Genomic DNA, 14,535 nt, shown 5'->3' with positions numbered 1-14,535 from the left:
CAGAGTTCACCTCTTAACTCTGTATTTGGCCCCATTACAGCTCATAAGTCTCCTGGGGAGGACCCATATTAATCTGTTTAGCTCTGCATGTTACAAGAAGTCCCTACATATACGCAGGGTTGCTTTTGCAATCTCTTTCTTCAGATTCACAAGCTTGCACCAAAAATCCTTCCTAAAGACTTCTTTCCAGAACATTCCGGAATCTACTGAGACATGCTAAATTGGCCTCATCAACCCCTCACCCCATGTCAGCTCCTCCCAACCAAGAGGAGTAAGGACAAAGTTGCAAGTGTTCATGTATGATTTGTCATAGCTGCTATTATCCCTTTCAAAATCAGGCTGCTCTGCCCTCTTCTCCTGGTCAACACCACATTCAAACAGGTCCAGGGATAACAGGTCTACCAAGACCCAGACAAAGAGTAGAAGGAGGGCAAAGTCCACCCTGGGATGCCTGGACAGCAGGGCACCTCTAGAGGGAAGATATTAGTGACATTTTCACGGGGTTGCACTTCCAGGTAAAACAGTCTGCAAAGGAAACGTAGGTGTGGAGTCCACAAAGGGTAATGAAAATCTTTGGTCTCATCCCTGGTCAGACTGTGGTTTCTAAACCAGTCATCAGACCTGGGGCTAGTCATATCTGAAATATTTATTGAAGCTGTGGATGAGCGAGGACCTGTGTTGAGCCTCAGCCTCTTAGTGTGTTACAGCTGAGGCGGTGAAGTCAGACCTCGGTTTGCATCCCAGCCTTGCCCGTGTGGAGCTAGACTACTTTAGATGTGCCTCTCTGAGCAAATGTCTTTGCTTCGACAATGAGGATAATAACACCCCCGTGTAGGTTGCAGATATAACTATGAATCATGCTGATCCATTGCTCAGGATGCTATAAGCATTCAGAAAATGAGAGATGTCTGCCCAACCATAAGAGATACATTCCTGTTCTTCTAAATCTAAGGGGAAGCTGCATAACGGTTTTGTCTGAGATCATTCAACATATTCATTTTTCTCCCGCAGATACTATGACAAGAAATATCAAGTATTCCTGAAGCTGGTTGAACACCAGAAGGAATATGCAGCGATCATGAAAGGAGACTGAAGAGAGTTTGCAGGTGCCAGTGCCAGAAGGTTCTGCGTCACTGCATAGGGACCTCTGTCTTCTCCTCTTGTATTTGAGACCCTTTAAGTATCACTTTATCTTTCCTGTATCATCTTTTAATAAAGACAGCTGAGATGTGTGCAACCAGAGCTGGAGTCTTCCATTTCAAAATACCACTGGTATGTAGTTTCTGCAGACACCACCATAAAGACAGACATTTTGCATAGTGTCACCGGGTCTCCTATGGCAGTAGACCTTGGGGCATATTCAGTCCAGGCAAAGCTCGTACTTGTTAACTACGGCTGTGTCAGCCATTGAATGAAAGATGTGCACTGCTGTAGGTAGGACATCTAGTGCTTATTTTATAGGTGGCCAAAAGCTTATTATTAACTTCTTATTTAGATGTAATTTCAAACTTAGAGAAAAGTTACAAGAATAGGAATTATACCAGAAACACCCATACAACTTTTACCTTTTTACCCTTTAATGTTTGATTTTTTGTTTGTACGTTCTCTCCACACACATATACTTGTATACACATAAGTGAATTTTTGAGTCGTTTGAGAATGAATTCCCATAGACTTAACTTGTATAGAGCACTTTGGTTTAATTTTCTATTTGTATTCTAATTTTGTTAAAAACTCAAAGTCCTTCATGGTATTTTCCCCCCTCCTGTACAGGATCCAGTCTAGAATCAGATATTGTATTTAATGACAGGATCCTCATCTTGCAGTCAAAATAGGTACAAATAGGAACCATGAGTGGATCCAGGAGGGAATTTTGACAAGCCACAGGATGCATGCATGGTCTTAAAATGTCCCCTGATAGATTGTTTCGTAGTTACCAGGGGAGAAACAATGTTAACTATACAGGGAAGAAATGGGACAGCATCTGGATTGGGTGGTCAAAATGAACTTCAGATGGGTAGATGGACATCACATGCCTCTAGATGTGATACCCTGAGGTCACAACATCAGTCTGGCCGCGAATGCATAGCCTGAATCTAATCATAAAAAACATCAGACAAACCCAAAATAGGCAGCATTCTATTAGACTATATTCTTCAAAAATATCTTTCATAAAGACAAAGGCTATGGAAAGTTTCCAGATTAAAGGAAACTAAAGAAACATAATGGCTAAAGCTTTTGATGTAGACAAGTATTTGAAGAAAAAAAAAATGATGGTTCTTTTGTTGATACCATAACACATGCATGAAACACACACAGACATACACATATGCACATACACACCCTCACACACACTTTCAGACCCAAGAGTAACCAGCAATGTTGATTCTAGAGCCGTTGTAAGTCAGATGAGTTTGGACAGAGGACGTACAGACTTCAGCAGAGAGGGGAAAAAAGCCACTAAAAATCAGTCAACAAACATCTTGAAGTACTTCTGTACCAGGTATTGTGCAAAGCACCGGAGCATGGGGATAAATAAAGCATGGCCCAGAGCTCCTCATGTAATGCGAGTGAGAGAGACAGAGACAAGTGAACCCATCAGAGTACATCATAAGAGATGCTCCAATAAGAGAGAAGGCCCCTGCTGCCGTGGGGCCCATCCAACACCCAGAAAAGGGGGAAGCAGCAGAGGGTTGACAGGTGGAATGGAAAGCAGCATGAGGGAAGGGCTTTGAGCCCTGGCTCTGGACTCAAGGCCTGGCTTTCCCTCTTACTAGCTGTGTGACTTGAGAACGATCTTTAACTTTCCTAAGATTCAGCTTCCTCGTTTTTAAAATGAAGATATGAATAGTACCTACTTTACAGGAGGCCAGTGAGGATTAAATGAGATGATGTACATAAAGCACTCAGCTCACCTGCCTGGGCCACGCCTATCTTTGGCAGGGCCTAGGATCTAGAAGACGCTCAGAATAGCAACAACGAAAATTACTGAGTAGGACCACCCAGCCAGTGGCAGAGGCCAGCTCTACCAGGGCATTCCGTGGTATCCCACGGAATTTGACATCTTGGACACGGCCCAGGTTGGAGGTGGGTTTGGGCATCCAAACCAGCAGTGGGAGAAAGCCCAGCTCATTCAGCTAGACCCCAGCCAGCACTTGGGCTGGAGGGGAGAAGGATTGGGGAGTCAGACTCCGTACCTCAGAGGAAGAGTCGGGGTACAGCAGGACCCAGGCAAGGTGTCAGGACCTGGGCCAGACAGGCTTAAACTGCTAAAGCTGATTGGCCCTGACTCAGAAACTAGGACAGGCCTGGGCCTGCTCTGGCAAAGCAGAAATGAATACAGGAGCTGTGTATGGTAGGAACGCAGAGGTGGGAGAATGAAGACTTACTAGGTCTTTTCCTCTCTGTTCTCTGCAGTCCTTACTACAGCGCTGAGAGGCAGGCAGCACTAACCTCATGTCCCAGTTGAGAAAACGAGGCTCAGCAGGGCCTGGTCCCTGGAACACCCTACCCCCACCAGTAGAGATAATATTCAAATTCAGATTCGTCCGGATGCAGAGTTTCAGGGGTCACCCCCTTGCAACAGCAGGAGAGGAACTCTGCCCTGGCACCCACTCTTTCGTTATAGTGCTCATGCTGTGGGTGACCCACGCTTTAAGGGTGACCCAAACCTGACCTTGGGTTCCCCCTGCTTTGTAGAAAGAGGAAAACATATACAGAGGAGGCAAGGATTGTGGGAACTACCTAGGAATCCTCTGGCATCTCAGCAGTGAAAGTTCCTGGACAAGACTCTTAATCCCTGGGTCCCAGGGCCCCCATCCATCAACGGGATAATCCTGCTATCTACCTTTGAGGGTTAGTGGTGAGGAATCCGTGAAAAACCTACGTGTAAAGTCCCCAGCACAGTGGCTTGTGGATAATAAGCACTCCACAAATACCACCTCTATGGTGTTCTCTTTGGGCCATTTGGCCAGAGGGTTAATTCTTAAGAAAATAATTCTGGTCCCTACTATAAACGCAGAGTGTTAGGAAAATTTAAGTATCTGTGTGGATTCCTATAACCATGTGTAGCTGGAGAACAAAAATTTTAATGACTCCCAACACTCACCTACTTGCACCGGGAAAGGGGGCTTTACTTAGTGCACACGTGTAAAGGATAAGTGTATTTTGCTTTTATGAATAGGAATTACAATGTAGCCAGAGTGGTTTGTGGGATTTTTGTTTTGTTTTGTTGCCTACTGAAAGCTTTTCTTTCAAGTTGGAGCCAGCCTTGCTTAGCGAATCATTTTGCCAAGGAACACATTGTATAGGTTTTTAGTTTTGACCAAAAATACTCACCATATGTGAAGAACATAAATGTGGCTTTCCAAAAAGCCTAAGAGAACAAATGTGGGGAAAGGGAAGTGGGGAATAAAAGACAAGAATGGCAGAATGGTGTGACATGTTGCAGAGCTGCGGAAACCCATAGACCTGACGCCAGGGTTCCTGGGGTCCAAGTGAGGCATCCAGAAGGGATGCCTTCTCTCCAGGAGACCCAGACTGGGCGTTGGATTTTATATTCATTCAGAGCACGATCGATGCTGTTGCCAGATGCATTGGGCAGTAGAGGAATAGCGGGGTTTAAGCTCCAAAGGGAGCAGTAAAAACATGGTAGGACATCCTAGAAACTCCCAGCTGTGAGGAGGTACCAAATCCGCAGGTGACGGTAAGAAGCTGAAATGTTAACCTGATCCACGCTTTCTCACAGGCCTGAGGATAATCCAGTTATTTGGGTTTATTTGTCCCACCTGCCACTGGCCTGGGAGCTCTTGTATGGGTGCCAACTCTCTTAGGGTCTATGTCTTCTGAACCTAAACGGTTCCCAGAACATCTGGGTGCTTGATGAATGAATCAATACACAAACACGAGATATTTTTCTGCACAAAGAAAACTCGTAGAACTAAAAATATCTCACAAGTACCTCACTTTGGGGCCAATCTATGATACATATTAACGTGCCTTAATTTAGGCAACGTCAAAAACTGGAAAGTGTACTGTGGTCTATGAAGGGTTAAGAAAATCATGCCTTATACCTAACGCACTGCTTTTAGTTTTTTTATTGCACACGCATACGGATAACCACACACCTTCGTTTGGGACCATAGCTCAAGCCCTCAGAAACCTTTTGCAAATCTTCAGTTGTTACAGAGCATTTCCTGTATGGTCCCACAGGGGAAGCCAATTGCGTCCTCGTTTAGAAATACCCATTGTTCAGTGGGGCCACAGTACACATGCTTTCCAAATTCAAGGGCATAGTTACAAATAATTACCATCAAAGGATTTAAAATGAAGGACATTGTCACTAAACAAGAAACTAATGACTGCGTGGAGCTGTGTAATGTAATTATACTTAAGATGGGCCTTCTGATGAATCACAGAGGAATCTTTGTGCTGCCTTGTGTCTCCATAAATGCACTTAACTGCTACTGACAGTAATAGGAGGGAGTCAAATAGAAAAGGCTTTTTTTTCCCCCTTTTCCAGTTTCTAGAGGAAGAACTTAAAAGAAAAAGTCCTTTTTTAAAAAAGATTTTATTTATTTATTCATGAGAGACAGAGAGAGAGGCAGAGACATAGGCAGAGGGAGAAGCAGGCTCCACGCAGGGAGCCCGACACGGGACTGGATCCTGGGACTTTGGGATCATGCCCTGAGCCAAAGGCAGATGCTCAACCACTGAGCCACCCAGGCGTCCCGAAAAACTACATTTTTAAAAAGGATGTTTTACCAGGTATGTCTGAATATTTGACAATTGAATAAAGTCATTAAACATAAGTAACTTAAAATAAAAACAAAGGCTACTTGCTAATAAATTCAGGTTTCTCTAATGCACCCTTAAATCTTATGCTCTATTTCCATTCTGCACAGAAAAATCACTTAAAATTGCATATTAAAATAAGGATTTCTTGGGACCTAAATTTTGTTTATTTAAGTAGTCATGCCCGAAGCCTTCATTAGAACTGTTTTCTTATTAAAAATCTGGGGTGAGCCTGGCTCCCTGCTGTACAACATTAACACATTTGAAGTGGAAAATCTTTGATATTTAGACAAAGACAGTCATGATGCCTTCCATATGAATATTTCCCTACTGTTTCCATATTGATTGTACATACATTACCTCAGCTCCTCGTAATAAATTGGTGAGGAAGGTCTGACAGAGTGCGATCCCATTTACAACTACAAGAACCATGGCCCCAAAAGTTTAAGTAACTGGCTTAAGATTGTGTAGCTGGAACACAGAGGCAGCATGACTCTACTACTTCTTCCTAAATAAATTCAATTAGCTTATTTGTGCAACAGAGGATGATTCATTAGTTTGCTAATTGCTCTCTCCTCCATAGTTCCCTTCTTTAGCAGATGTATAAATAGCTAGGAGGTCCCTTCTGATGCTCATTGGTTGATCAAAGTACTATGTTATTTCTCTTGGCAAGCAGAGTGGTAAATTGAGAAAGCCTTGAGCCATGGAGTCACCAAGTCCTTCTTCATATCACAGCTTCGCTACTTACTAATTGACATGGTATGTGAACTCATGCAGGCCAGTTAACCTATGAGTCTCTGTTTCTTATCCTATAAAGTAGGAGAAAAGAAAATCTGCCTCATGGCTGATGTAAGGAATAAATTGGATGATATTTCAAAGTGCTGGCACAGTGCCTGATATAAAATACAAGTACAACGAATACCAGTTTTTCTCCTCAACCAATCCATTTTTACATCATCAAATTTCTAGAAGCATTGCTTCAGGTCAAGTTGGACAACTTTTCTATGGGTGAATCTTCTGTGTTCTATCATCAACAACTAACCAATTGTTGAGCTTTTACAAAGTCAAGAGATCTGGAACAGTACCCATTGATGCACAAAGGGGTCAGCATTAGGTTCAAGAGAGAAGGGACATACACAGAAAGAGATATCACAGAAAACTTGAGCTAGGTGCCAATGAGCACTATAGCTGATAGGCACTATAGAGGTCCAAGGATGCCAAGGATGTAGGTGTGTCTGGAAAGGCTCATCCAGAAATGATGAAAGCTGAAACATGGCCAGCGCTGCCTTTCTGAGATCTATTAAGCTTCTACCTAAAGATTCAGCTCTGCTCCATCCCTGATGTAACCTGGGCTGAGACAGGCCACATACATCCAGTTGAGACCAGCCCCAACTCTTCCTGCCAGCGGGTTTGGAATTCATCTTTTTGTCATTAGCCTCTGGGCACCTGGAGCCTCACCAAATCATAGAATTCTCCCCTAAAATATAAATATGTATTTGTCAAATTCAGCATGACCCTTGAAATTGCGCAATTATCCTTTGCTAGTCACAAAGCAAGATAAATGTTGAGTCCTCTCACATGGTTCACTACATTCTTCCTAAGCCATTTGTCAAAGTCCATACCTCACATTACATTTCATTCCACCTGTAATCCTCCTGAGTTCAGGCCTTGTTTACTTATTCTTTTATTTCCGGCCTCACTACTTCCTTCAAATTTGACTTTTAAAACTCTCCCTGGCTTTCATTCAACCATAGGTTGGTTAAATTCTCCTTCCTGCTTCTTTGACTTAAAATCATCTCTCCCATCCCACCTGGCCCCAGAAAGTCCTGTTTCAAGTTAAACCGTATGGAAGGCTTATCTCTCTGCACTCAGCCAATAGAAAGCAAGGGTAAATGTATTAATGGCCCCTCTGCTTCCCTCTTAGGGCTAGAGTCCTGCCTTGAATTTTAGGCCATTTGGATAGAATCCTGATACCTTATCTAACACTTAGCAAATGCCAAATCCAGTTCCCTGTAATTCTCTAGCCACCAACCTGGGCCTTATTTTTGCCCAAACCTCCCAGAAAGAATCCAAAGTACTCAAGCATACTTTCTGACTAGAAACTTCTATTGCTTTACCAACCATTCTGATGTGAGTGATAGCAATTGACCGTGAGTGTTTTCTGTTTCCTGTTCCTGGCCCCCTTGTGGTTGAGTGGGATCTTGTAACCAGTTCTGTTTAATGAGCTGTGGGAAATGGTGGGTGTTATTCCTGGACCAAGTCTTTGATTGTCAGTGTGTGACTCCCCAGAGCATCCTTTTCTGTTACAGAGCAACTAGCACCGTTCCAGACGGGGAATCTCCCTCAGCCTGGGTTCCAGAGTGAAGATGACTCAACAGTGCCCAACCAGCCCACAATGAATATGTAGCTTGCGTGAGATACAAACTGTTGTTGTGGAAAACACTGAGATTTTACAATTGTTTCTTATTTCAGCATAATCTATCTCTACTGATATGCCCCATACTATTTGAGCCACACTGGCCCATATGAGGCGAGCTTTGCCATGATCAGAGTAATAAGCTCAGTCTTGCATGGGGAAAGACTTGTAGCTAAATTAATCCCTGTGGCCTGAGCCCTAAGAAATCCATCATGTGTCCTTTCCCCATGAGTATGTACTGAATGTGCAATCTCACAGGAAATCAGTATTTCTATGCCAGGATTTCCCAATAGTGGTTTATATTGTATTTATTTCCTTTATAAGAAGTATAGAGGCAAGCTATCATTAAGTTGACTTGCAGATTTAGCCATTCCATCAAAGGTCCAAGCTCTTTTATCCTTCTATTTCCCGAGCCTTTGACCTCAAGATTGTCACTTCCTGATTGCAACATGCCACAACCTTTACAGGCATCCTATTTTTCAGATAATAGCCTCTAAAGTATAATAAAACTTCTCTCTATGCCACCACTTTTTCTTTCTTTCTTTCTCTTTCTTCTTTCTTTCTTTCTTTCTTTCTTTCTTTCTTTCTTTCTTCTTTCTTCTTTCTTTCTTTCTTTCTTTCTTCTTCTTTCTTCCTTCTCTTTCTTTTTCTTTCTTTCTTCCTTCCTTTCTTCCTTTCCTTCCCTTTCCTTCCCTTCCCTTCCCTTCCCTTCCCTTCCCTTCCCTTCCCTTCCCTTCCCTTCCCTTCCCTTCCCTTCCCTTCCCTCCCCTTCCCTTTCCTTCCCTCCCCTTCCCTTTCCTTTCCTTTCTTTTCCTTTTTTTAAAATCAAGGAACAGCCTCTAAGCAAACTTCTCCTTAGGTCTCAGTGGCCAGATTGTGCATCACAGGCCTGCCACTAGGGACTGCCAAGGCTGGCTTAGAGACCTCATGATGCACTGGCACTCGGCATGATGCTATTCCAATGAAATCAGGTTCTGTTAGAAAAGGAGCACAGGAAAGCCAACATGTTTTACCAGAATAATGATAGGTTTTCCTCAGGAAAAAAAAAAAAGGAACCACGGTCAATTAAGTTTGGGAAACAGTGAGTTAAATAGGCTTTGTTATTACAGAATATCTTAGAATAGTTTTTTGATATGCTGTGTGCATTGTGAATCTCCAAGAGAGAGGTAAGTTGTGAAGCATATCCCAGACTTATTCCCTCAAACTTTTGTACAGAGCATCTCATTGTACTCATACAGAACCACCCCAGTAATTTGGACCCTAATTAACCAAGAGGTCATAATGTTTTGACCAGAGTTGTATGAATGTTTTCTTTCATGTTAACTGTGAATAGGCGTTTACTCAGCAAATTAATGACTAGTAAATGAAATTTGGTTGTTTTACCTAATTATAGAAACAAAATGCTATTCACTACTATATCAATTTACTATATTCACTGCTTTATCAAATAATGTCTCACAAATGAATGTTACCAATTATCAGTGTCTAGCTAGTCATTAAAAATAGGCTCAAAGAAGACCTCAGTTTGGAAATACACTGTAAGAAATCTTTCAGTTAAATTACCCTTTCAATTAAATCAAATTGTAGTTCCAGGAGCACCATAGGTCAAACCATTAGGATGGCAAGTGTAAAATACAAATACTATAATCCTGCATTTCTTTGTGATCTTTTTAAAGTTAGTATTTCCATTTATTCTAAAATTTAAGTCTTCCTCTTCTCTGTTATATATTCCAGATAGGAAACTCCCTAGCCACACATAGCAGGCTGAAGATACCTACTTCATCCCTCTTACCTCCCCTAAGCTACACATGCACACAGACATTACAGATCATCTTCACATAATGTTAAGCCTTTGGCAAAAAAGAGTAAAAAGTTCTTCACTTGAGACCAAGCAAATATCAAAAGCTAATAGACCTAACATTGGCTCTTTTGTGACACATGGAATTTTTAATACTAAATCCCATGAGTTGCATTAAAGATGTGCTGGTTAAATTCCAGCATTGTATAGAAATTTTAATATCATCCTTTGGACAATAGTGCTTGTAAGATTTTTAGTTTGTTACACTTTTATGATTTTAGAAACATTTTGGCATGTACTACAAGATAAAAACTTGTTACAATTACAAAAGATTTGAAGAAACCATAAAGAATTATATTCATAGCAAACACATGTTTATTTTTTGTGCAAATGTGCATTTTCCCTTTTGACATCTACATAGTAATTTAAAGTATTATTTCGGAAACATATGGCTTAACTGTTCTACACAGGTGTTATATAGTGCTGCGGAACATATTGTGCTTATAGATATTCAAGCATATGCTCCAATCCTACTCTTCTTACAACAAACACTTCATAGACTTCCTGCTATTTATGTCAGGAACATGCATTTGGCCTTGATATCACCTGTTCTTTTTAATACGGGGGCTTACCAGGAAACTTCTGGGAGCTTATAAAATCTACAGGAAATAAATACAATGTTGACTTTGTTATAAAGTGATTGAGTTGGTAAGGAAGTGGTCTAAAAAATCCTTTATGGCTGTAAATGTAGCATGAGATAACAATGTGTTCCCTTTTAAACCTTTCCTTATTATTTTACTCTCCCCACGACCCTTTTGCATTTGTATAAGGACTTAACTTGGTATTTTAAACATCATTGTCTCTCGGGCTATATTGTAATCACAACCTTTTCAAGAATATGACAGTCCATGTGCCAATAAGAATAACAAATAATGACAGTAGTTAATGTAGTATAAGTGCTATCAAAGACTATCAGGTCACATTAAAATAATACTAGAACCAACATGAAGGGTTTTTCACTGGTCAAAGAAGAATTTTTGCATCAAAAAAAGTAATGGCTATAATGGATTAATATACACATATCAAATATGTAAACATCCATGAGTGGTCCCTAAATATAGACATGCCTTAATTTATACGTACCCACTGGATAACTCTGCAGCATACTGTACACATAATTATATTTATACAAATATATTTGGCTAAATTCTTCCATCCTGGACCTGAATCTAGGGTGATACCCAAATATGATTATTGTTTTTAAGGAAATGGAGGTCCATATTTCTTACCAAAGAAGAATAGATAGTCTTCTCAAATTTGGAGAGCACAAAAGATCACAGGAATGTTATCTCTATTAGGGTTCTTCAGAGAAGCAGAGCCAATAGTATATGTAGATGTAAATTTAGATATATTCATATATACACACACATATACACATATATACATATATACACACACATATATATACATACATACATGTATATGTGTATATAAAGAAATGTATCGTAAAGAATTGGCTTGCATAACTATGAAGGCTGAGAAGTCCCACAATCTGCTTTCTGCAAGCTGGTAACTCAGGAAATCCGGTGGAATATTCTAGCCTAAGGCCCAGGAGAGGTGATGGTGTAAATCCCAGTGGGAGGGCAAAAGAAAATAATGTCCGAGCTCACTCAGTCCAGCAGAGATCAAATTCTCCCTCTACCTTTTTGTTCTATTTAGGCCTTCAGAAGATTGGATGATACCCACCCATATTAGAAGAGCAATCTGCCTGACTCAGTCTACAGATATAATCTCATCCAAAAACACCTTCACAGACACACCAGGGAATAATGTTTAATCAAATGTCTGGGCATCCTATGGCCCTGTTGACACATAAAATTAACCATCACATCATCCAAATTCAGATGCATGGTTCCTCGTACCTAGTGATCCTCAGTCCCAGCTGCATATTAGAATTACCTGCTGAACTTGGACTCGACCTCCAGAGACTTTTATTGAATTGCTCTGGGTTGTGACCTCTCGTTGTTATGTTTGAAAATGCCAAAGTAGTCTAAATGCAGCTGGCATTAAGAACCATTGCAATCTAACTATGGCTCTAACCTCGTGCTGTCTCTGAGAGGGGGCTCTGTCGAACAGGAATGAGAGAGAATATCCTTCAGGAAATAAACTTATTTTTTCCATCACCAACAATAACAAGTCACTAAATGCCAGACATACCAGATCAGACAATGTGATTTATTTAATCCCCTAAAAAAAACACTGTAAGGGACCTGCTATTATCTTTATTTTTACAGATGAATAAATTGAATCACAAAGAAGTTAAATAAATGACCAATGGTCACAGAGCCAGTAAATAGTGAAGTCAAGACTCAGACCAGGTCTGCATGAATGCAAAACCCATTCTTCACAAATCACACTTCAGATACATTTTCTTTCTGACTCTTAGCTAAAAATGATCTGCTGCCTAGGCTGAGCAGATAATAGCTCAGTGCTCAGTATCAGCCTGTGGTAAAGATTTTCATTATTCTTCATCAAATAGCCACCTCTGAGGAAGTGAATACCACCAGACCTATTTTTACAGGTGATGGAAGAAGACATATATGATTTGTGACTTATCTGGGAGTATAGCATAAGGCTACTGTTCTTTTGAATCATTGAATGGTAGCATTCTAAATATATGGTACCTAGTAAATAAAATAACTTATATATTTTAAGTGCAGTGACCAATATTTGATAGACATAAACTACTACTTTCAATAAAGAATCTAGAATTTCTATGTAGAAATTTCTTAGAGGACTTGATGTGGTAAAAAGGAGAACTTAGCAGGCTTGTCCTAAAACTATTTGTGCAGGGCCCTTTCCATAAGAACGAAAAAATGTCAACCATCCAGATCAAAGAATTGAGGGGGAAAGCTGGTGGAAGTTGTAGAGAAACTAATGCCTCTTCACCCTAAAAAAAAAAAAAAAAAAAAAAAAATCTACTCTCGCTGCAGCTATCCCTCAGATGGGCAGGGGATGTTTATATAACCATCAGATTGGGATTAAAAGGGATGAATTAGGTACGCTATAAGGTATAGTGTATCTTTATAATTAAATTTTTTCCTATTACTATCCTCCTTTAAAAGAGATCTCTTGGATTTCCCATGTACCTTCACCTCTTCCACTCTCAGCATCTAGGTTCTAGTTACACCTAATAGCTTCTAAACCAACTTTCTGCCTCTATCCCTCTTACTTTTCCTGAAGCCTGGGTATGGATGCCAGTCTCATTATCAGCTCTTTTGTCCTGCCTCTCATTTGGTTTTGTATTTTCAAAGGCAAAATAAAGTAAAAGGTCGACCATGGTGAGGTCTTAAATGGGGTTGTAGCAGTAGAGTCCTTCATCAAAATGGTGGATGTATGACGAGCTGGAAGCCAAATGTTAGAATTATGTCCTGGAAGAGATATTAAGATCAAGGGTAGGATAGCTGGCCAATACAAGGTCTTATTCCTTTTATTTTTTTAACTTCTTAAAAATTTTTTTCAAGTTCTTATTCCTGAGGGCTAAGTGAAGAATAGATGGGAGATTCAGAGGTCAAATGAGGAGGATGGAGAGCAAGGACTTAAGTGAAGAGTGGCCTAAATGAACACCAGAAACAAAATGATGGTGATAGCAGTATCTTTTTGTACGAAGACCCAATGAGAGTAAGCTAGATTTTACAGGGGTTGGGATGGTGGAGATACCCCTGCTCCGGCTCCAGTACTCTGGCATACTTCTGAGCAGGAGGGGCTCTTCAGCCGACATACCCCTGATGGACCTATCACTGAATTTGTCGTTGTGTCTGGGATTCTGAAATGTCCTCCTCCCTTCAGATTTGTTACTTCTGGGTGGGACTGCCCAGAAGGCAGTGGTGTATGAGTAATCCTAAACAGGCTCTCACTGGCACCTCCTTCCTCTAAACTTCACAATACTCCAAAGCGCAGGCAAGTTCACAGCGCAATGACTATATAATTGACACTTAGGAATATGACCTGTGTCTGCCTGTGGTAGTACTGGAAAACCTTCCCCAGAGTTCTGGTCAGTCTGGAAAACAGGGAGTTCCATCATACCTTTTGTTTCTGTCAGAGTCTAAACAGGAAATAGAAGCCACCTGAGCATTCTTAAGAGGGATTTCAAAACTGAGGATAAGTTACAAAGGTGATAGACAAACCGAGAGCCAAAAAGAAGACAGTGAGGTAATCCAGAGAATAATTACAGAAGGAAGCCACCAAGACCCTAGATTGGAGGGACAGAGGAAAAGGTGGTGTTACTGGTCTCTGGCCAGAAGCTAATGGAGGAGATGTTGCTGTTGCTGGAATTGCTGCTCAAGGAAGAGAAGGAAGGAGAGAAAAGCTCGGGCTTCTCCCTTTCTCCTACTTTCCAGTCTCCTACCAGTGTTTCCCATTGACCACATACAGCTGAAACCAACTGAACTGGGAGGCTGAGAAATGCACCATGCAAAGGTCAGACCCCTGTAAACACATGGCAAAGGGGGGAGGGCAGTGGAGAACC

The 14,535-nt window shown here is 41.1% G+C and overlaps 1 protein-coding gene across 25 annotated transcripts in view; it reads left to right on the top strand.

Annotated features, from left to right (window-relative positions):
* Positions 1 to 1,242, top strand: part of FGGY (FGGY carbohydrate kinase domain containing) — a 420,837-nt gene extending 419,595 nt beyond the window's left edge. For 23 of the 25 annotated variants that reach the window (XM_025427818.3, XM_025427831.2, XM_035716028.2 and 20 more), the window contains one exon: positions 1,012 to 1,242. In XM_025427818.3, coding sequence (XP_025283603.1) covers positions 1,012 to 1,093 — 82 coding nt within the window. In that variant the 3' untranslated portion in view covers positions 1,094 to 1,242. The remainder of the gene's footprint in view (positions 1 to 1,011) is intronic. The other 2 variants (XM_049110375.1, XM_049110374.1) reach the window with 1 other exon arrangement.
* Positions 1,243 to 14,535: the final 13,293 nt, after the last annotated feature.

Source organism: Canis lupus, chromosome 5, assembly GCF_003254725.2.
Source record: "Canis lupus dingo isolate Sandy chromosome 5, ASM325472v2, whole genome shotgun sequence".
Classification (NCBI taxonomy): Eukaryota; Metazoa; Chordata; class Mammalia; order Carnivora; family Canidae; genus Canis; species Canis lupus.
The sequence above is the reverse complement of the archived record's forward strand: the minus strand, read 5'-3'. Positions and strand labels throughout refer to the sequence as shown.